Source organism: Trichosurus vulpecula, chromosome 1 (assembly GCF_011100635.1).
Source record: "Trichosurus vulpecula isolate mTriVul1 chromosome 1, mTriVul1.pri, whole genome shotgun sequence".
Taxonomy (NCBI): Eukaryota; Metazoa; Chordata; class Mammalia; order Diprotodontia; family Phalangeridae; genus Trichosurus; species Trichosurus vulpecula.
In genome coordinates, this window is record NC_050573.1 from 546,198,245 (window position 1) to 546,222,986 (window position 24,742).

A 24,742-nucleotide genomic window follows, 5' to 3' on the forward strand; every position below is an offset into this window, starting at 1 on the left:
ATTAGTTTTTATAGTTTTTCAGAGCACTTTGTAACATTAATGCATTTTATATTTTAATTTTTTTAATCAGTATCTTGTGTGTTCGGTTGTAAGCTCCTTAAAGGGAAAGTCCCTTCCAGTTCCAAAACACTATACAATATCTTATATAAGCATTAAAAAATATAGGAATAAAGGGACCATGCCTTAGTTAGCATTATATGGAGAAAAATTAGAAAACATTCCAGTAAGACCAGGGATAAAGCAAGGATGTCTATATTGTCATCTCTATTATTTGGTATAATTCTAGAAATGTTTGCTGTACAAATAAGAGAAGAAAAAGAAATGGAAAATACAGGCAAAAAGTAAATAAAATTATCAAATTCTGCAGAAAAAATGATGGTTTAAAAAGTTCCAGGAAATTCAACTAAAAAATAATTAAAACAGTAGTTTCAGCCAAGTAGAAGGATATAAAATAAATCCTCACAAGTCATCCTACTTTTCAATGTGTTACCAACAAAAGAAATCAGGAAGAAAATAAAAAAAAAAATTACTTAGGGGGAGGGGGGAAACAGTCAGTCCAGGACCGTGCTCAGTTGCTGCCACCACTGCTGCCATCATGCCAGCCAGTTGGGCTTGGGACCCCAGCATTACCCTAGGAGCTCAGTATTAATTACAGACAGCTTAAGAGCCGGAAGAGACCACCTCCTAATTCTAGAAAACCATCTTCTAATCCAATCCCCTCTGTTTACAGTTTCTGCTGCTAAGTGAGGATCCACAATGGGAGACAAGAAGATTTGGGAGCAAATTGGATCCAGCTTTGTTCAACATTACTACCAGTTATTTGATAATGACAGAACTCAATTAGGAGCAATATATATTGATGCACCTTGCCTTACACGGGAAGGGCAGCAATTCCAACACAAAGCACCCATCCTGGAGAAATTGTCTAGTCTTCCATTTCAGAAAATACAGCACAGCATCACAGCTCAGGACCACCAGCCCACACCTGACAGCTGTATACTCAGTATGGTGGCGGGGCAGCTGAAGGCTGATGAAGACCCCATCATGGGATTCCACCAGATATTTCTATAAAAGAACATCAAAGATACTTGGGTGTGCACCAACGACATGTTCAGGCTAGCGCTTCACAACTTCGGGGAGCCTCCTCTTCCCAAGGTGCCCACGCTCTTTCCTTCTCTCTCCCCTTCCTCATATTATTCACACTTCCTCTCCCCAGCCCCCTCAGAACACTCCAAATATCATATACAACCTGCATGACCACCGTGGGTGGACGCTGCAGTGGTGACGGTGGCATCACTATTGGAGTGTGTTGTGCATGATGTTTGGACGTTAGACTAGCTGCATCTGAAGGAGAAGTTTGTGTTGTACCAGCGCATGCCTTAGAAAGACTAAGTAATGCAAAAGGTTGTCTTTTTTTTTTTTTATGTACTGACAAGCTCTAGTAGCCCAAAGAAACGAAGGAGAAAGCAGCATCTGCGTCTGCAGCCCAGATCTTGATTTGTTCAGATGTTCCAATGCCTCATTATACAATAAAGCCATGAAAATTTTCTTAAAAACAATTAACTACTTTCAAAAATAATTTCAGAAATATATAAAATATCACCTACCAACACACACACACACACACACACACACACACACACACAAATTCTATGAACACAAAAACTACAAAACACTGCAAAAATAAAGATAGATCTAAATAACTGTACAGATATTAACTATTCAGTTGGCACTAGCAAAATTAATTTGCTAATCCAATGCCATACTAAAAAGCTAAATAGTTAATTAATAAAAACTAGAAAAAAAATAAGAAAATTAATTTGGAGGAACAAAAGGTCAAGAGTCTCAGGGGAAAATAATGAAGGAGAAAAAAAAGGAGACCTAAGCAGTCCTAAATCTCAAATTATATTAAAAAGCAATAATCATCAAAACCATTTGGTAATGGTTAAAAGTTTAAAAAGTTGATCAATAGAACAGCTTTGGTACACAAAACTCAGAAGCAATCAAACATAGTACAAAAATTTGCAATAAACCCCAGGACACCAACTTTTGAGCTAAGGACTCAAATTCAACAAAAACGCTGGGAAACACAGAAAGCAGTCTGGCAGAAATTATGTTTACGATAACAGCTCACACCCTATATTATAATAACCTCCAAATGGATATATGACCTACATGTAAAAAGCCATATAAAAACAAATTGAAGAAGTTACCTTTTACAATTATGGACTGAGTAAGAGTTCTTGACTAAACAGGTGACAAAATGTGCAATTTCAAATTGTTTTCCACAATGATTAGAAGAGAGGTAAAAAGACAGGCACACTGCACCCACGAATTGCTACAACCATTGGGTAAAACAATTTGGAACTATGCAAATACATAAGAACAAATGAAAGGCAACACAGCATAATGGATGGAGAGGCAGTCTCTAGGTCAAAGTCCTACTTGTGACACACAGTGGCTATTAGCAAGTTTCCTCATCAGCGAATTTCTTATACTAATAAAACCACAAATCTTGTCTCTATCCCTGTATGAGAACAAAAGGCATTTTCCACAAGATAAAAGGTCAAAGGATATAAACAGGTAATTTTCAAAAGAAATTTAAGCTATCAAAAAATGCTCCAATTCAATAAAAGTTAAAGAAATGAATTTTTGCATTTCTAATGTTTTATTTCATACCCATCAGATTGCCAAAGATGACAAAAAAGGAAAATCACAATTGCTGGAATTCATATGGGAGGACAGGTACACTCGTGCACTATTGGCATAGCTGTGAATTTGTACAACCATTATATAAAGCAATATGGAACTATACCCCCAAAAGTCACTAAATTGTAATAACTTTTGACTCAATGATACCACTACTAGACATATACATGAATTTAAAAAGCATTTAATAAATACTATGTTCAAAGTACTGTGATATAGATAAATACGCATGTTCACACACACACACACACACACACACACACACACACACACACACCCCCTAAAGCAGCGCTTCTTAAACTGTGGGTCACGACTCCATACGGGGTCACAAAAAATTTGGCAACAGTAAAAGGTTTCTGAAGGCACAACAACCAAAAATTAATTAAAAATCAAACACGTAATGAATAGGAGGTCTTTCCGGCAGTGCTTGCACTGGACAATTTCACTGCAGCTTTGGTTCAGAACAAAAAGCACGAGCACTTTGCACTGCACAGGCCTTCAGGCCATACAACACCAATGAATGCCGCCGAAATGTGAAAAGTGGTCTCCAGTGGAAAAAGTTTAAGAAACTCTGCCCTAAAGAGATCAAATAATGAGAGAAAAAGTCTCTATAAAAACATATATATTTATATACATATATATGCATATAAATGGATATGGACATGTACGTATATATTCATAGCAGTTCTTTTTGTAGTGGAAAAGAACTGAAAACTAAGGGTAGGCCTATAAATTAGGTAACGACTGAATAAATTATCACATATGATTATGTGCCATAAGAAATAACAAAAAGGACAAATTTGGAGAAACATGGGAAAACTTGTCATGTGTGGACATTTTTTTCTGCCTGAAAGTGGCAGACAAGTAATATTTGTGTAAAGAAACTAGATAAAAATTAGCCGGCTAAGTGGCACAATGAAAAGTGAGTCAAGCAATAGGAGCCGCACTATCCGAGGGGGAGAGGCTCCAAAGCTGCATTTGTCCATTGAAAGAGAGCAAAATCCTGCTTCTGTATGAAGATACATCTATCTTTACCATTCTAGAAGACCGTCTACAACCTGAGGAAGGGGAAGACTCACAGGAGGCCCCATGTTACCTTTGGTTTGAGAGAGAGAAAGTATAAAGATGGGGGATAGAGATGGGCTTTGCATCTGCTTTAATGTGAGAAGAGGCCTGGCTTTAATTAAGAGCTTATTGGATAAAACAGAACCTCCTATCTGAAAAATCTCAAAGGCTGAAGAAAGCCTGCATGGTCCTACAGCTATCTACAGCTTCAGAAAGAGAAAACTCAAATCTGCAGAGCAGATCTGAGCTCTCCAATTTGACAGAACTGCTTGTCAGTAACAGAGTATAACACTTTCTTAACTCCTAAAGTTAATTTGCATATTCAATATCATACCAATCAAACTACTAAAAGGATTCTTACAGGACCAGATTAAAAAAATATTCACTGGGAAGAACATAAGTTCTAGAATATCAAGGGAAATAATGGGAAAAAAATCAAATGAAGAGGGAAGAGCACCTCTATTATATTATACAGCAATAACCATCATAATCACTCGGTACTAGTTAAAAAATAGAAAAGTAAATTAATGGAACAGACTAGGCAAGGAAGAATCGTAAATAAGTGAACTCAGTAACCTAGGGTTCAATAAATCCCAGAACCATAAATTACCTAGAAAGAATTACTTATTAGATAAGAACTATGAGGAAAACTGGAAAGCAGTCTAGCAGAAATTAGGCTTAGATAAACATCTTAAACCACATTCTAAAATAAATTCAAATTGAATTTGTGACCTGAATATTAAAGATTCTACCATAAAAAAATTAAAAGAGAACAGATCATCTACCTTTCACAGCTATGAGTAGAGGATAAATTCTTAACCAAACAAGGGATAGAGTCAATTACAAAATAATGTTGTTTATGTAAAATTGAAAAGCTTTTGCACAAATACAATTAATACATCTAAAATAAGTGAAGTGGGCAACTTGAAAAAATCTTTTTATCAAATATTTCTGCTAAGAGTCTGATATGCATAAAAAACAGAAATATATAAGGCCAAAAGCCATTCACCAATGGCTAGGGGGTAAAAGGATATGAACAAGTAGTTCACAAATGAAGACGTGTACACTATAAACCATGTGAAAGAATGCTCTAAATAACTAATAAGAGAAATATAAATCAAAATCACCCTAAGTTTTTACCTCACACCCAGCAAAGTGACAAATACGACAAAGAATGGGAATAGTCAACATTAGAAGAAAGGTAAAAAGGCAGACACACTGGACCTATGAATTGCTATAACCATTGTGGAAAACAATCTGGAATTATGCAAATCAAAGGGCTAAAATGCCCATAGCTTGTAATAGCTAGGGTTTATATAATGCTTTAGGGCTTATAAAGCACTTCACATATGGTATCTCACTTGATAGGCAGATGCTCTTATTCCCATTTCACAGAGGACGAAGGCTGAAGCTTACAGAGATAAGTGACCAGCCTAGTGACTACTAAGAGGAATATTATCTCCTGACACCAGAACTACAACATAGACCTTCGAAGGAGAGAGAGAACAGAGGAGGAGCAGAAGCAAGGTCAAGGTGGTGGCTGCCTCTCCTACCCCCTTCTGGGAGAAAAAGCCCCCGTTGAGGTAAGTGAGCCATCCCAGGGAGAAAGGAAGTATGGAGGCCATATCATGCACCACACACCTAGGCTACAGCCTGTATGAAGTGAGGCAGAGTAAAGTGAGAAGAACAAGGAGTACAATTTATACAATAACCACAACACTAAAGAAAAACAACTTTGAAAATCTTAGGAGTAATGACCAGTGGGGCAGCTAGGTGACACAATGGATGGAACACCGGTCCTGGAGCCAGAAGGACCTGAGCTCAAGTCTGTGCTCAGACATTTGACATTTATTAGCCGAGTGACCCTGAACAAGTCCTTTAAGTGCAATTTTACACACACACACACACACACACACACACACACACACACACACACACACACTGACCAGCACAATGATCAACCACAACTCAAGAGTCTTGATGAGCATGCTTTCCCCACTTAACAGGTGATCAGGTGATGGGCTAGAGGTGTAGACTGAGATTCGCTTTCAAATACAGCTAATCTTTGAATCTTTTTTGCTTGACATGCTTACTAACATGTTACAAAGTAGTAGTTTTTGTTGGGAGGAGAGGAGGAAAGCTAGGAAAACTAGCAAGAGGGCTGATAGGGATAGTGATGCCAAAAAAGATCAATGAAACAATTTTTTAATGCACAGAAAGAACAAAAGGAGGCTGAGAAGGAAATACAACTTTTGGAATTTAGGAGTTTAATTTAGCATCTACTTTGCAAGAACAGAAAATAAGCTGTGTACAATGAGACTTGAGGGTCTGTACGGAATATTATGTTGCTGATCTTGTTCATGTTTGTTTACGTTTTTCAAGTTAGGAATAAAAAAATATTTTTTTAAAAATTCCAACTAAACATAGATTTCAATGTATGAAATGTATTGGAATAACTGATAACATAGATCGTAATTCCACAACAAAATTTCACATATAGTACTAGGCTACTTACGAGCAGCAAGAAAGATATCAGCTGTCTTACTGCAACTAGTGCCTCCCTCAGCAAGTCTTGACAAGCAATGCTAAGCTGGCAATGAACTAAGAAAGTCTTGATAAGGTACCTAGAAATTACTCCTTTGATTAAATGGTGCAGTCCTGGCAGGAATTCATCCACAATGAATCCTGTACCTTGTCTCAATACTCTCAACATCTTTCTCAAGATAAAAACATGTATATCATAACAGAAGTCAATGGCTTCATAGTAATCTGTATTGTACTATATTGTTCAAAAGGCTCTAATGAATTGTGTATAACTGTTGTCAAAACACTTTCCCTTTAATGAGAAGAGCCTCTGATGACAGTCTTTTGACTACCGAAATGACTAAAGATATGTAGGTTGGTATCTGGCTATTTTTCTAGATAATAAGGAAAGAAGCTATCGGTAAGAGGTTTTCAGGACTTTGATGAACAATACACATTAGGTCCTAGATGGGTTATTGCTTGTAGTATGATCTTAGCAAAGTATTCCTGAAAAGGTCATGTAATGAAATAAAATCTATTTTTTGTATCAGACAGTATATTCTAATATATATCTCCTGAGTATTTAAAAAAAAAACCAACAAAATTTCACTTAGTCCAGAAATTCCTTACCTTTTTGGGAGGTCGTTAATCCCTCTGATAGTCTGATAAAACATAAGGACCCCTTCTTAGAATGTGTGATGCCTACATTCGTAGCTGTAGAAAATACTAAAAGTTAGAGTTTACTGAAAATAAAGTAATTTTTTTCCTAACTTCACTGACTCCCTGAAATCACTGTGGACTGCAGGTTAAGCATATCCTCATTTTAAAAATAAAATAACAGACCTGTGCACAATCTTGGTCTTCTGATCTGAGCCCAAAACTTTATTAACTTTTTTATAAGCCTACTTTGCCAAAAAGATAACACATATACTACATAAATGGTCCATTTGTATTAGGACTAACTACTGTTTGAGTGTGCCTCCCCAAGTTTCCACAATACAAAACTGTTCTCAATTGTAAGCTATGGATGTGAGGGTGAGATATTGATTCCTCATCCATCAAACTGCTACATACTCAGAGAATGCATGCCTGCTCCAGCTAAACAGAGATGTATCTGTCATGAGAGTAGTCTGATGGCCCATATCCTGTAACTGCTGACTCCATTACAGGTGTTTCATTATGAGAAAGGAATATGACAACCTTATGGTTATGACTGTTGAATAAATGAAAAAGATGATTTTTTTCTTGAATCCATAGTAATAAAGGGACATTTTTTGAACCTAAGAACAATTATGAAAATTAAACCACTCAGCTTTCTGCTATAGATGATTTCTAGTTTTTGAGGAGGTATAGCTGTTTTGCATTTAATGTCCAATTTACTGTTGAGAGTAGAGACAAACACTAAAATGATACCGTCTGATTTTTCTCAATTATTTTGAAGGCAGTTATACTTAGAAGGAATCAACATCAGTGTGATACTTATTACTGAGGAATATAAAACATGCAGCTGTAGTGCAGTGAGAACGTTTATTTGCATCTATAAGACCTGGTGTTTTAAGTAAGTGGAAGAGCCTGAAGTTTTGTGGCCTCAGGCCATTGCAGCTAAGCCAATTTCCTCATCTTTCCTCATATTACGGATAATAATACTCCCAGTTCCTATTCCACAGAGTTGCTGAGAGGCTAAATGACTTAATGTATATGAAGCATTTTGTAAACTATAAGTTGCTATGTAATTTCCTGCTATTATTGTCATACAAAATGAATATGAGAGCTATACCATTCTACTTATCACTTTCTTTATTATCAATCATTGAAGAATGATTCTATGACAGTTTATGAAGGATAAAAGGTGAGACTGTGAAAGAAGTATTACCATCTTATTTTAAAATCGCAACAAATCATATTAACTTTTTTAATGAATGAAACTAAGCTTGTTTTTCGTTCTGTGGGTATACTAATAGTATTATAACACTCTATTACCACTTCGAATGAAGTTACTTTGCCTAGTGACATAATAAACACCCAAGGTATTATTAAATCATTGGCTCTAGCTGTGCCCATATGTTTTGGGCCATAGCCAGAATCAAAGTTTGGAAAGTTGATTTGCATGCTCCTCATATTTCTTTAACAATATTTTCCCTTTTCTAGCTGGTTCTTATGATAGATTTCTAAAATTTCTCTCCAGCAGGCAACACATTTAATAAAATCTTAAGGATCAGGACAAACTTAAGAAAGCCAACTATAATTGCTTGATGCCAATAAGTATGGATATTTTAATTTTTTAAAAGTGTGGTTGATTAATGGATGACTATACATGACTTACTATTCTACAGAGAAAATTATTTTAAACTTGGATAAATTTTTACCAAGATGGAACCTGGGACATCACGTGGTTTGCTCTCCCAGCCCTACCCCCTTATTTTCACAAGTGAGTTAAATGAGGCCTAGAGAGGTTAAGTGACTTACCCAAGGTCATATAAGTAGGAATTAATATGGAGAGAATTTTGAGAAACAAAGGTGGTGGAGGGAGAAACTGGAATAATTTTATTTAAGTTCTGATGTTCAAAACCAGTAATTTTAAGTCTTTTATAAATAAAAATGGGATAAACAGCTGGATAAGGTATTCATATGAGGACTGTGACTATCAGGATGGAAGCCCTATATTGCTAGTTGCTGTAACTGATAATACTACCACGGTCTGATCATTTGGTGAGACTCCAAAGGAATGCTTATTAACTTTTCATTTCCAAGACTGGGGTTGGGAGGGGGTTGTCTCTACAAAGCCAGGCCCTTCTGTTTATGGAGCTGTCCCTGTGTCATTCTGGAGCTAATGGCATATGAGGAAACAAAGAACTGGCTTTGGAATCAAGGCTTGGGTTTAATTTCCGTTTCTATCACTGCTGTTGTGATCCCCCTTAGGTTAGCCACTTCTCTTGCACTTTAGTTCATTCGTCTATAAAATAAGAGTGTTGGATTAGATGATCTCTAAATTTTCTAACTCTCAAATCCTATGATTCTACTTTGTCCACATACTCCTGATGAAAAGGAGAAGTACAGGCAGAGAAGCAAAGGACATTGGCAGATCTTGGCATCCTGGGCAAGCTTGTAAAAAGAGATATAGTTGTTAGGAGACAGAATAGCATAATTGGAACAACCAAATACCTGATAACATGAATTAGTGAAAAAGCAAAAGGAGCAAAATTTTACTAAGGATTTATTTCTGCAGCATAGCTTCAAAGTCTAAGGTCTCTCCTTCCTAGCAATTAGAACTTATATAGTCCTAGATATGGTAAAAATGAAGGTCTTTACAAAATTCAGGATACAAATATATAATATTTTGCCTTCTACCTAATGATTGCCAGATATTCCGCATCAAGAACCACTTTATAATTCAATAAAATTATAGCAGCCAATATACTTTTGACTTATAAGGAAGTTACACCTTTGCAAAAACAAATGTATATATGGGTATAACAAAGTTAAGAATGGTTTAATTTTCATAATTATTCTTAGGATCAAAGAAAATGTTTCATTATCAAACTATGTAACTCAGGCAAAACTTCACCTCTATAATATCATGAAAATAGCAGGTCTTTGCTTTCCTCTAATGCAAGAGTTAACCTTTTTGTCAATCATGGATTCCTTTTGGCAGCCTAGTGAAGCCCACAAACCTCTTCACAAAACAATGTTTTTAATACTTAAAATAAAATTCATTGAATTACAAAGGAATCTGCTTATATTGAAATATGGTTACCAAAATATTTTTTAAACAAGTTCCTGGATCCCAGCTTAAAAACCCCTGGTTCTAAGGCTACAGATTTTATCCAAATGGCTAATGGGATTAAAAAAAAAAGAAAAGAAAAATTACACTGAGCAATGAAAAGAAAACTAGCTGTCATACACTTGTTTTAATTTAAGCACATACATTTGAGCATTCTGATTAAGTTTCTGTCCTGGGACACTACTTGGAGTATCAAAAACAAACAAGCAAGAATGAAGCTTCTGGGAGGTATTTAAATTTTGCATATTTTGCCAGTGAATCTTAATACCATCTTCAATTTATGATAGTGTTCCCATTAAAAGAGATACACTAAATGCATTTACATTTTTAAGGGCCAAAAATGCAACCCTCAATAAGCTCTTTGATTATAACTAAGGAAAATCTCAAGAAAATGGCTAGGCCTAGATTTTAGGTCACATAGGGGATGGGGTGAGAGAGAAGACTAAGATTACATAACAAATAAAAACCAACTTTTAAAATAGAATATTTTGTTTATGTTTTTAAGAAAGAGATATATAAATGTGCCACTTCCAGTTTTAAAACTGAACCTGAAAACATGAAATATAAAACTACTCAGTTCTGTTTTATGACCAAGGAAAAAGGAGAAAAATTAGTGGAGCTGAGAAAGACAGTCACAGCAACATGTGAAAGTAAAAGTTTAAGTCAAGTAAAATTCCAAGGGAGTAAGGCAAAGACAAAGACACAGTCAAACAGATGGAAAATAAAGAAAGAGGGAAAAACGAAAGCAGAGGGAAATATACCCATGGAAACAAACACACAGAGAGAGAAAGACTTTCAGGAAGTAAAAACCCCCATCTTATGAACTTTTATTATTAGAGAATATTAAAACCATGCAACTACAGGCATAAATGGGCATATCATTTCTTTGAATTTGCCTCCAAGGCCAAAGCTGCCACTTTCCTTACAAAGTGATCTGCAAGGGCATAAAGTAATCTGAAATGACGGGAATGGTCACTGTACAATTCAGCAAAACAAACTATAGGGCTACAACACTGAAGTCTCAGCTTCCACAAATTGGATAATGCTGACAAATTAAAAGAGTAAAAATATTAAAAACATATCCAGAAAACTATAACACAAAATAACAATAGCATATTGAGGGAAGGAAGGAGGAAGTCAAGTGTAGAGACAGAGATTACTATTATTACATAGGAGATAGGGAACAGGAGAAAAAATAACAGATAGGAAATATTGCTGAGTTAATAACAAGTGCTGATTTTGGCCTACAGGCTTCAAAAGCAAGTTGTTGGGGTTTTTTGAGGCAAATGAAATAAAGTAAGTATGGTTAAATGATTTTCTTACCACATCCATTAAGTGTTATCAATAAAAATATGAAAAAATAGAAACAAATATCCAATCATAGAAAATCAAATACCAACAATGCTTGTTAAGAAACTTTTCCGTTTGATACTGTGCATACCCTTTGACCCAGCTTCCCCACCATTAGGCCTATATCCTAAAGAAATCAAAAAAGAAAAGAACTTACATATATACAAAAACATTTATAGTAGTTCTTTTGGAAGTATTCCCTACTCCCTCTTACACATTTCACCATCACTCTGATAGTAGTGTCTGTATGCCACTAAAAATATATTCTGTAATGACTTTTGGTGCTGTCCATCTTAGAATCCAACTGAATTGGGTAATAGGTCAAGTGTAGGCCAATGGTACCCCACTTTAGCTCAAGAGCTACTGAATAAACATCTTTGAGGGCAGGAGGTCCTGCCCTCACCAAACAGAGCCAGGGCTGAGGATATCAGTCTTGTGCCTCAGGCAAAGGAAAATACTTTTCTGTACCTTAGGTCCAAAAGTCACTGACCAGAGCTGAGACTGGGACCCTTGAAAGGGTCTCACTGAAGAGGGCAAGGCTAAGGATCTAAAGCCTGTGTTTCATTGGCAGACAATTTCTTGGCCACTGTGTCCCTTTGATCCATTAGCCTGTGCTCCAGAGGAAGAAAGCTGTTCCTCCTTTTGTAATCATGGTGAAGCCTGTACCCCTAGCAATACAACTAGGACAACAATTTATACAATAACATTCTAGAGGAAAAACAACTTTTCAAAGACTTTAGAATCCTGATCAACACAACAATAAACTAAGAGAATAAAGATGAACTATGTCTCTCACCTCCAATCAGAGAGGCAATGAGTTTAAAATGTAGCAAGAGGTGTATATTTTCAGAAATAGTCAATGTAAGAATTTGTTTTTGCTAAATTATGCATCTTTTTATTGAAGGCTTTTTTAAAAATTTACTTAATGCAGAATGATAGAGGTGGGAAGATCAACTAATAAAAGAAAAATTCAAAAATATAAAGAAAAAATTTTAATAAAACTATTTTTAAAAAAAATTTTAGTTTTGTTAATGTCTAGAAATTCATAGGTTTTAAAGCACAACATGCTGTAAAAATATTACAAAATCAATACTGATTTTGTTGCTCAGTGAGTTGTCCTTGTTCTGTACACTAGCATAATTTTATGTATCTTCCAAGAGCTTCATGAATATTTGGAACACGTTTCATAAAAAATTAATATGATCATCTAATTTCCTCAAGAAATTATGATCAAATTTCACTCCTGCAAGAGAGCAAATCTGCACATTGCTGAAAAATTCTCCATATTTTACTAAAATCTGAACAGGTTCCCTATGGTTTTTGTGAAATATAAAAATCCTTCATAAAGTCCTACTCTGATTTCTCATCAAACAGCATTGAACAGGTTGTGGTGATTCTAGGTTCTCAAATATTATGCCAGTGGAGTGTAAGGTCTGGTAGTTTTTACCATGCTAGAAAGTCTTCAGATGTGGTCCTAGGTAACAGCTAAAATATGTTTTCTAAGGGCTAAGCTAACTAGCTGCAAAAAGGCAACCTCACGAGTAGGCTGACCACTTAGAGATGATTGTTTTTTGAGCCATGGCAACACATGAAACAAAGAAAAATATGGTGCTTGGTCCTAGGAGGTCCTTTTTTGCTTCTACAATGACAATACCAGAGTGGCAGGAAAATAGATGATGGTGCTAAGAATCATATGGTTTTTAGATCATCAACAACCTTTAATTTGAATATTGGTACCCTAAGGTGAGATTCTTGTCCAATGACCAATGAGTGGATATACTGCTAGAGAAGCTGAATCATGTCAATCTTGACCTTCTTGATATTAATAAAACAAAAGGAAAAAAGAAGAAAGTTGCTGCTAAATAGGATGGTTCACAGATACTCCTTGGATAGGCAAGAAAAAGCGATTTACGAGCACATTTTAATTTTATACATGGCAGCAACAATAAACATTTTTCATGAGATATTTGGGCATCATGTGTTGCAGTAATATTAATGATAAGTATTTTGCACTGCCATGAAAATAACTGCAGCTTATACACCAACATTAGTAGCTGTGAATGAAATGATAGAGAAATTTTAAGAATTTAATAAAACCCTCCAAATTAAAACAATATATTTTGATCCTTGATAACTTCAACAGAAAGGCAGGAACAGGTAAAGATGGGGAGAAATGCACGGAGAAGCATGGTTCAGGAAGAAGCAATGAGAAAGGTTGAAGACCAATAGATTACAAAGAATTATACCTCTGATATCACCAAAGATTGTTTCAAAGAAAAAAAAGAATTGGACTCTAAAAATGACAAATACCAAATAACATCATAAAAAATGAAACATTATATTTTAACAGACAAAAAAGGACTTGTTACTGATGTGGGACTTTTCCTTGAGGCAGTTCTCTGTATAGGTCAGACCATCAACTCATCAGAGCCAAAATCAGAATTCATTTTAAAAAAAGAATGAGAAAAAAAAATATGGCACATAATTGAAATAACATAACTGGCCTATTGAAATGAGTAATTGACAATCAGAAATGGAAAACCGAAATTACATCAACACCAACCATAATAATTGTACCCAGAAGACTAACCAACGTAAAGTGTTTACCACGACACTAGATCGTAAGACTGTACATTTAGAGACAGAAGGGACCTTAGAGGCCATTGAGTCCAATTCTTTCTTTTTACAGATAAGGAATCTGAAGCACATAAAGGTTAAATGATGTGCCCAGGATCCCATAGCCAATAAGTGTCTGTACTCTCATCTACTACACCCATCTAGAAAGCCCTTTAGTCAGCAAACATCTGATTTACTGCCAAATTCAGAGATGACTCCCAAAGCAACATCTGGTTAGAATGCACTCAACTCTAAAATCTTATGAAGACAACAGGATGCCAAACGGTACAGTCTGATAAGGCAAAGAGAGGAAGCAGAGGGTAGAACACGCTTAAAGGAAGTTTGGCAACATGTGCAACTAAACAAAATCATCCCAAGGACACTCAAGGTTGAAAATAGGACTACGAACAGGAGAAAAATGGAAACAATCTGCATAAGCCATTTTTAACAAACTGTTTTCCTTATCAAGGACAGCAGAACTGCCACACTTCAACCCTAACATCACAATCCTGGATAAGACTATAGAAGAGATAGAAACAACACCAAAGAGAACAAAAATAAGAAAAGCAAATTGGACCAAGTATATATATATATAGAAAACCCATGCTGGAGGGGACACAATTTGATTTAATAAATAAAATACAAGAAGGTGGCATGGAAAAGGTATAGAAAAAATTCTGGACCATATTAGACTTCTCCCCACCAAAAAATGCTGACAAGGAACAATAAAGTAGCAATCTTATTCCTATTCCCTTCTATAGATAATATTCTTTATGAGTCATCTTAACAATGAATCAAAAGCATCTTCTATAAGAGTATTAGTAGGGAATAAGCTTTCACCAATAATATTCAACAGTGGACCATATCTTTATCATTTCACAATTAACTAAAAGATGTAGAGAATATAAGATCCCACCGTGTTTATTTGATGCTTATGAAAGAATGTGATTCAGTAGAACAAAATGTCAGCTTATAGTTTCTTCTACAAGTTAACTCTCATCCACACATCAAAATTGTTCAAGATTCCTAAGAAGATTTAACAACAGAAATAATCCAGTTCAATGACCCTCTGATAAAAACATCAGACAAAGATAATACAGGTAAATGTATGCTCCCTAAAAGGAGGAGATCCAGCAGAGAATCTAGGTGGATGGTGAGGTCCTCTAGAAGCTCATTTGTGGATGATAATTCTGCTAACTGCATCAAGCACAAGGGATCTACAAAGTCTCCTGGAAGAGAAGTTTAGCCTGATCATCCATGCAGGAAAGACCAAGTAGATGAAGAATGTCTGCTAACTGGATAAATACCCTACAGGCTCATCTAACAGTACGTGTATTTGAGACAGGCAGTACAGACAGACAAAATGAACCTAAAGTTGAACAGGAGGAAAGTTAACTGGATTAGGGTGAAGAAATTGCAAAGTTTCACATGAAGGCAAAGACTCAAAGAACAGGAGTAAAATATATCATTAAAGAACTGCATGACAGATAAAGAAGATAAGTCACGCAGCCAGAAAAAATTGTGCCATTACAATTTCTTCCAGCACACTGAGTGATAAACTTTTAGGAAGATATGGACAAGAGTCACATAAGATAAGCAGACCTGGATAGGTTGCTTTCTCCATCCCTAGAGGAACTCCCGAACTATTTGAGTATCTGAATACTAAAAAATCTTTTTTATTGACCTAATCTTTTAGAAAAACCTTCTATGTTTCAGATGCTCTGTAATTAACCTTTAATATGCCATCCAATGAATGACAAGTAATTCTAACCAATTCTCGTACATGAGGAATACTGACATTTCACATCTTTCTAAAAGCAAGGCTATAGGATCAGTGATAGCAATCAGTGTTGCTGTTAGAGGGAGGAAGGGAATAGAGAGAAAGTGATCACGGTCTATCTATACTTCTCTTCATACATGCTTGGAATGTGGGGATGAGAGCACCAAGCAGTAAGAAAATACAGAGGACAAGGTAGAAAGAAAAAGAAAAAGAAGGAAGCTGGTCACTGTAGAGACTAACTACGTGTGTGGAACATTGCACATGCTGTCAGACACAGGAGATGTACTTGTTTTGCTGCACTATTTTTTTTCTTTCTTTTTTGATCTTTGTTATGAGGGAAGGTTGACTGGGTAGGAGAAGAGGAAAGTAAATCTTCAGAAATAAAAATGATCTAAAAATGCCATTAATAAAAAAATCTATGATCCAATTTATTATTGCCTATTCTTTGTAATTTCAAACAAAAAAATTATCTAGAGAAAAGGAAGCTGACAAGCAAAGGAAGGAAAAAGGAAGAAGTGATGAAGAGGACAGAGGAAAAAAATGTCCCTCAGGATAAGGTTTCTGTAACTATTTTAAAAATCATTACAGCACTGTACTAGAAGTATTCCAATTATCACCAAAATCCCAAAAAAATTATTTGTGAGGAATTTAAAAATTGTTCTTTACGTGTTCCTTAAGAACATAAACAAAACATAATAAAAACCTCATATAATAGAAGCCTACATACAAAATAATTTCTAATGCAGTGCTCTTTTTGCCATGGAAAAGTATGAATTAAACCAAGGATTGAGGTGGACATCTAAATTCCAATAGTTAGTTTTAAGGTAAACATGACTCAATGAAAAATACAAAAAAATAGCTGAGTAACAATGGAAAGAAAATATACACCAACTCCTTTGAAGGAATTCTGCTAATCCAAGATCTATTCTGCTAATCTAGGAAATATTCTCACCTGAATATTTACTAATTTTTGTGTTAAGGACAGTGAGTTTAATTAAGTTAAGTTAAGGAGTGAGTTTAATTTAAGTGGTATGTAGATGGTCTAAGAAAAGATCTTGGATAAGTAGCAAGAAAAAATATAGGATTTAAAAAAGCATATGGACAAGATATCTAGACAGAAAGTGAGACAAGCACTGGCCTTTAGCTCATTCTGAAGTTGCCTCAGTAATTCATGCCAAGTCTGAAAGACACTCAAAAAATCTGGCCAGTTCACGGACGCTTAAATCTATTTTAGATGTCAGTCAGCAAACTCCAATTTTTACGTCAGCTCCTTAACAAACTCAATGTCTCAAAAATCCAGTGGGGCCCTATTCAACACTTTAGGACAACCACCGAGCTTGGCCTAAAATCAAGTCATACATCCCTACACAAAGATGATGCTAAAATTCATTTTATTTGACTTGATCCATTAAAACTATAGTAGAACAACAACTACAAGGAGGTGCCAAGAAGGGACGTTCAGGAAAACTCATTCCCTCTTTATTCAATCAGGTTAAACTATTTTAGTTACTTAACATTTGTCTTTAAAGGTCTTTAAAAAGAAAACTCCCTTCTTTCTAATATGTATGCAAAGTACTTAAAGAGACAGACATATGAGTCAATCCCTACTAAACATCAATTATCACTGCCAGGAACTTCTTCTTAAAGGCCAATAAATAGATAGATAGACAGATAGATAGATAGATAGATAAATGAATGAATGAATGAATCTGTTGCTCCAATGTCAATCCAAGGTCTCAGGAGATTTAGGTAGTCAACACTCTCCTTCAAAGATAAAAAAAAGGCCTTTCAAAATTATCTTAACTTCATGAGTGGTGATATAAAGAAACAAATTAGAAACCTGCAATTGGGCACAGGACTCATAGTGAGGCATATCATAAGGAGAACCAAACCCTGAGTTCACACCCTTGGCCCAAGACCAGTTCTTGCCTCCTACTCCACAGGGCGGGGAAAGACTTATGGCTTCTTTATTGTCAAAGGACAAATAGGTTTTTGTTTGTTTTATTTAGTTTTCAAGAAGGATGAGGGAGGGTGGAGGCCAGCGAGGTAGGGCAGTGGATAGAGCACTGGGCCTGCAGTCAAGGGGACTTGAGTTCAAATCCAACCTCAGACACACACACTGGCTGTGTAACACTGGGCAAGTCATTTGACCCTGTTTGCCTCAGTTTCTCATCTGTAAAATTAGCTAGAGAAGGAAATGACAAACCATTCCAGGATCTTTGCTAAGAAAGCCCCAAATGGGGTCACAGAGAGTTGAACAGGACTGAAACAACTCAAGGACAAAGGGGTGGGGTGGGGATTGCACCTTGAAGGCTATGTCCTAGTAGAAAACTTGGAAGAAGCAAGTGGCTGAGACAAACATCAGGAAAAATAAATCTTACATAGTCTAAATTCAAGGAATCCCAACTAAGTATTTTATGGGAGAGGCATAGGAGGATGAGAGTAGATTTTAGGTGGTTTTTTTTTTTACATTTGTTTCAGATTCTAGGAAAAACTAGAAGTAGAAGAACCTGTAAACAAATCATGTTGCAATGCCATACTGGGTTCATTTGAAATAGGAGAAAACGTAAACATGTGAGGATATAACTAACTAGTGGGGGGGAGGGGAGGGAGGAATTACTCTCCAATAATTTACTGCCTATTCCTTGTGCTTTCAAAGAGGAGAAACAATCTAGTAAATGCTAGGAATTATTCATTATAATTTAGGTTAAAATTGAGTTAAAATGTTGAAGAATTTGGAAGGTTGTAATCATCAAAAATTCATATAAAAATAAATCCCTCAAGATTCTTATTTGTACATAGTGCACAGCTCCCTGAATGTTATTCCTGTTTTTGATGCAAAAATATGCTTTTTAATTTCTATCTAGGGACATGACTACTTCTGGCACACATTTATTATTTGCCCTCTTTTGTGATACAAACTGATTGACCTGCAGAATACATCAAGTGCAATTACTGTCACTAAGGAAAAGAACAATGAGTTAAAACAATATTCTTCCTGCAGGACTCAAATTACAATTTAAATGAAATTTCATATTTAATACATCAAACAGTTTAAGATAAATGCAGAAGAGAATAGTGTACTTCAGAAAACGAACAGTTTGTATTGACTTTATGATCCTTCAAAATATTTAGCCATCTGGCTTACCTTTCTATATTAGAGTATAGAAATTTTTTATTTAAGAAACCAATGGAAAAGGAAAATCTCCTGCTGTACAGGTGTCCCCCCAAAGCTGTTTGTCTATGTCCATTCCCTTCCTTTCTACAACCCCCTCCAACCTGATTAAAAACCTGAAAAGAGCCCAGCAGAGAATCCCAGGCCCACATACTGGGCGTGACTGGAGTCCCAGTGCCTCCTTTCCTCAGGAGCATTCATTTCTAAAACCTTAATGACACTCTGTCACATTCTCATGAAAAGAGGAGGAAAAACTGCCATTAAAGGCTGTGTTCACTATAATCAGTGACTTCTTAAAAATGTTTGCAGTCAAGCAGTGATGTATCTTTGGGGCTCCTTTCAGTCTTTGAAAGTGTGGCTCCCTAATGTTTCAGAGAATTTGTGTCTAAGAAATGATCAGAAATGCTTGCAAAGTTAGAAGTAGGAGCCAAAAAAAGCTTGAAAAGCTAAAAGTAGAAATAGCCCATTTTTGTGTTTCACCTTTGCCATTTAAAGGATATCAACGTGATTTTAAAGTATCCTCAAAACAAAGGCAAGATGACAGATGAAGTACACATATTACATAAAAAAATTATAAGAAAAAATAAACATTCACGGAAGAATTGGAATAATTCTCTTTTACATATAATTTAAAAAAAAAACCACTTATCTTGTCAAAAAGTTAGCATTTCCTGATACATAGTTATAAAAGTTCCTGAGCTAATGCTGTTTACTCCTCTGGAACCCAAGATAGATTTCCACACCATGCTAGAATTAGGTCCACAGTCTAATTCTTAACTCCTGCTGTGGTCAAGGTATGTGGTGCAGGACAGGGGTGGAGAGAACTGAGTTATGCAGATGGGGGGAGGGGAAAAGAGAAATGTAACTCAACAAAAAAATTCCAATTATCTTTTTATTTATTGCTAGAGTTTTTTTAAACTATCACATTCACTTTACTCAGCAGGACAGAATCCAAATTCCTTTAGCTGTGACACGTAAATAAACGGTTTGTTTGTTCTACAGGACTTCAGCTGGTTTCATATAATAGAATACCACACCACTATACTGTCTACAAGTTTTTAATAGTATTCGGTATGTATTTAACTTCAAGTAAATAAAAATGTCAACCATAATACATATCTAATAAATCACTGGAGTTACTAAGAATATACTTGGGAATTTTCATCTGTTTAATAAATTCAAAATATGGTACTAATAAAAAAGGTATATTGCTCAGAATTACTAATACCTTAAATTTATATATCTATCTTCAAGAAGTTCCAAAAGTTTTAGTCAAATGATTAATTTCTCACAACGGTTTGCCCACAGAAGATAGTTCTTCTACTACCTAGTATGTTTCAAGGCCACAACAACCTGAAATCAATTTATATAAATTAGTTTTATTAGTCTAAAGCAAAACATAGTTACTGAGCTAAATCAAAGCCACTGTCTCAATATCCTTCTCTTTCCCCCTTTCCTCTCTCCAACAAAAATTACATGACGGTCTAAAACCAACTATGAGTGTTTTGGTATTATGTACCATTGAAAACTATCCATTCACTGTTGTCTTCCACTTGCATGAAAAATCCAAAATGTGCAAGATTTAAAAAAACACAATCATTATCCTATGCCTGCCTGTAAGTGAGATCAGGATGAGCCTACTTCTCAGTCTCCCCTTACCTCAATATGAGGAAGCAATCACATAGTAGTGACAGATGCAAAATTAAAACTTTACAAGTCCAGTTCACTGTCCATTAGACTACTCAATGTTTATAAAACGGAGTCATTAACTGCTTCGTAAGTAAGTTCAAATCAATGAATATGGAGATATCAAGTTATAAATGGTCTAATGAAATTTTTAAAAATTAAATATTAAATATAATTAGACTCAAATTGAGAATGGTCTTAATAAGGATGTGTATGTGGTCAACAGGCGATATAAAGTAATACTGCAGGATAGAATCAATGAAATAACAATAGAAAAAACTACTACTTTGTGGATAACAATCTGTAGTACCTTTATTTCTATGCAAACTACATCCTCAAACATTTATGAAAATAAATGAAACTACTATCATTAATGATAAAGAAACACTTCTCATTTTCAAACTTGTGGGTTTAGTCTCCATTAAATATTCATAATTATAATGCCTACCTAGATCCCAAGCTAATATTTACTTGTATTTTCCTATGAAATACAGATGCGGGACAAATTTTAACCACAGATAAAAATGAAACACCTTTTCCCACCCTCCTACACCAGAAACGGGTACAAGAAATTCTGACATTATATTAAAGAATTATAAAAAATGATAGAAAAACTTATAGGTCGATAGCAAACCTTGTAAAGTAACAGACTAAATCATAAATACATATGGATTTTTAGGCCAAGACCCATTAACTTCAACCCTCTAAACACTGTCCCACCATTTGTATTCCTTCTACAATAATAAGTCTCTGTAAGATGGGCAATCCATGTACCTAAAAGGATAACAATTTCAATATAAAATTCAGTTAACAGACTCAAATACTGGCAATACTATTTTTATTTCTAGTATTTTCCATATTTCTCTTCAAATTATAAAGATCTCGGAAAGAAAGAGTAAGTTTTGTTTCAGATTATGCGTTATAATTTTGCTGGAGAAAGGGCTAACCAAAAAATAAGAAATTCAAATAGGAACTTATCCTATCTATATTTAGATCTTTATAGCAACCTATTAATGAACATTTTATAAAATGCTTTAGTTTTCTTACATTACATACTCAAACTTGGTATTCAAAAATTTTCAATACAGCTCTTTTAGCAAGAGTGTATATATTTATAAACTACATACTTAAATGTCTATTTTCTCTTTAACTTCACCTGGGTTAGTAATAAATTACCCTAGAAGAATAATTTTATAGAGCACTGAAAACTTCCCTTAACACAAAATAACATGACCTTTACCTATATGAGATAACATATGTAAAGTGCCTGCAAGCACTAAAGTGCTATATAATTGCTTGTATTATTATTATTCTACTGGATTCTCTTACAAAAGTATGGGTTAGAGACTTAGGAAGTTTCTTAGTCATCCTATTATTTATGGCACACTCTCACACATGATTTGCTTGGCTTTTACAGTTAATGTAATAACAAAAGGTGCTAAGAAATACAGAAGAATTAAAGAAGTGACTTTGATATAGAAATACACGAGTAGTAATCGTAAGAATATAAGTGAACCTTTACCAAAAATAGAAAGGCCAAGCTGCCAGTTATTGCCTGGCTTATTCACCAGAGCCCTTCAAATCAAACTAATGCTACACTTCCCTATTAGGTCAATGAATAATATTCACTCACTTTTATGAAAAATCCATTTAGTACTAAAACATAAAAATTCTCAACTCCCCTTATATCCAGTTCTTTTGATTGAGAAGCTTCCTCTAAAGGACCTTACATATAGTAAGCAATAAGGCTAGAAGGAGGGAAGAGAGAAAAAAGGGGAGTGAAGAATAAGTCCTACACAAAGAAGATCTTAAGCAAAAAGAGACAAGAATTTTGATTGAAAGACAAAGTCCTGATAATGAGATCAATACATCTAAATTATCTTTTAGTTTCTAAACATCTTGATGGACACTGGATTCCTCCATCTCCAGAAAGCGTTTCTGTGGTTTGGTGAACAAAACACAGCAACTGGAAGTTCCTGTTGGTTGATTTCCTTCCTGGTAGTGTAGATTATGGCAGCCATTTTAATACTACAAAACTTAATTTTTCAAAAAGGATTGCTATATTATTTAAAAAGGAGCAAATATGATTCTGCAAAAGTATAGCTCTAAATAAATACTTTTCATTTGGGGTTCCTAAGTCCTTTCCAAATCAAAAACATTTAATGAAGGGGAAAAAAAACCTTAAATAATAGGTTATAAAAAATACACTTTGACATTTGTCTCTTGAAAAGCTAAATACAAACACTAAGAAAGCCAAGCGTCAGCTGCCATTCACTATCCCTAAAGCAAATACTTGTATCATAAAGTCTTGAAAGCTTATGTTTACCTCCACAGTAAAGCAATCCAGGTTGAGAAAAGCTCTGACATTAAAGAAAACATAAATATTATACCCCCCCTTCTCTAGTAATTATGGCAGGCCAAACCAGTAGCATAAAATAAGCAATTATGCTAAAAAAAAACAAAAACAAATCAATACTAAGATCCTAAAACAGTATTCATATTTATATATTATCATTTGCAACCATGTTACTCAGCACTAGGACTGGTTCCTTCCAAGCATGCAAATTACATGCACACATGGGAAAATATGTATGTACACTTATATACAAAAAGCATACATACATAACAGTTATTCATCAATCAACCTCCAGTATTTATATCTTTTCTAATTTGATAAGGTTATCTTTTATGACTTCTGTTGAAATCAGCTGTATCCAAAATTTCAATTATTATTTGGTACTCAAATTTTACACATATGTAAAATCATATATGTATATACATGTAAAACCATAAAAGCTGAAACTGAAGAAATAGATTTTTAAAGTCACTGAGCTAAATCATCTCTCAAAATAAACTATTAAAGCTACACTTACATAATTTTGAATTCTTTCTTATTTGCAATATATCACAAGAAAGTTAGTATTCATTTTGTTTTGAATATGAACATCACAGCTACATTTATACGACAATTTCTCCCCTTTTGTGTAAACAGCACATTATTCTATGTTTAGAATGTTTTCATTGTCCTTTTTTTTATATTCCTAAACAATCATTCCATAGAGGAAACTAGACAAAATTTATTTAAGAACAAAGTAATAATACTACAAACTCAAATCTTTTAAGAATAAAACCAAAAAAAAGTTTAATGTTAGAGACAGTCAAGATATGGGGCTTTTAGACCTAAAGAAAAAGATGCAACAATAAAGAAAGAGAAACTACAAACAATGTAAAGGAATACATTTACTATGCCAGTTTTCAGTATAGTGACATTTTTGGATCAAGTTCTATACATCTGAAAACTTGACTCTATGAGGATTCCTAACATAACTTTAGCTGTAAAAAGACAAACACAGGCATCCACAGGGTAAAGACACTGTTGCAAAACTTTCTATTCACAATTCTTTTACTTCTAATTAAACAATGAAAAAAATATTACAAGGCTAAGGCTGACAAAAAATCATAATGAACCTCTCAGATGAGAAACTAATTGCTACTAAGTACACAATGGCTTACATTTAATCCTGTTAATAACCACACAAAAAAAGAAATAAAAGACTCACTTTTCAGTCATCTCTCTGGACCACTGGGCTAAAATAACAGCATGACTAAATCTGACATTGACCCCGTGGCCCTGCTAGGAGTTAAAAGAATTCCTTTGAGTCTTCTGAGGCCTATTTTAAAGTACTCCAGAAGGGGAGGGTGAGCCCTGCGCACTTGTTAACCTTCTTTACAGTAACAGGTCAAATTCGAAATGTTCTTAAGTGCTAAGTATATTTACATTTTAACACACACAGCCCTTATACTTGTGATACATTCCAAATAACAAAAAATTATCTTCATAACTAGTTAGTTGATAGAAAGTTTGTAGATGAGTGAAATGTAACTGGAATAAGTAAATGTTCATAGCATAGTGATGCAAATCAGTAAAGTACAAAATATGAATATCTCTAAACAGAGAAGAAAGCTGACCAGTATGTGGGGAAAAAAATAACTGCCCTAAACTTAGTGAGGGGAGATAATGAGAGAGGTGTAATGGGAGAAGAAGGCCAGAGATCTA

General features: G+C 34.8%; 2 protein-coding genes across 2 annotated transcripts in view; one reads left to right on the forward strand and one right to left on the reverse strand.

Moving 5' to 3' along the window:
* Positions 1–24,742, reverse strand: part of ZCCHC7 (zinc finger CCHC-type containing 7) — a 306,544-nt gene that overhangs the window by 249,228 nt on the left and 32,574 nt on the right. The window lies entirely within an intron of this gene.
* On the forward strand, positions 725–1,116 carry LOC118834123 (nuclear transport factor 2-like). Its single transcript, XM_036741560.1, has one exon. The coding sequence runs from the start codon at positions 757–759 to the stop codon at positions 1,069–1,071; it is 315 nt and encodes a 104-aa protein (XP_036597455.1). The 5' UTR covers positions 725–756; the 3' UTR covers positions 1,072–1,116.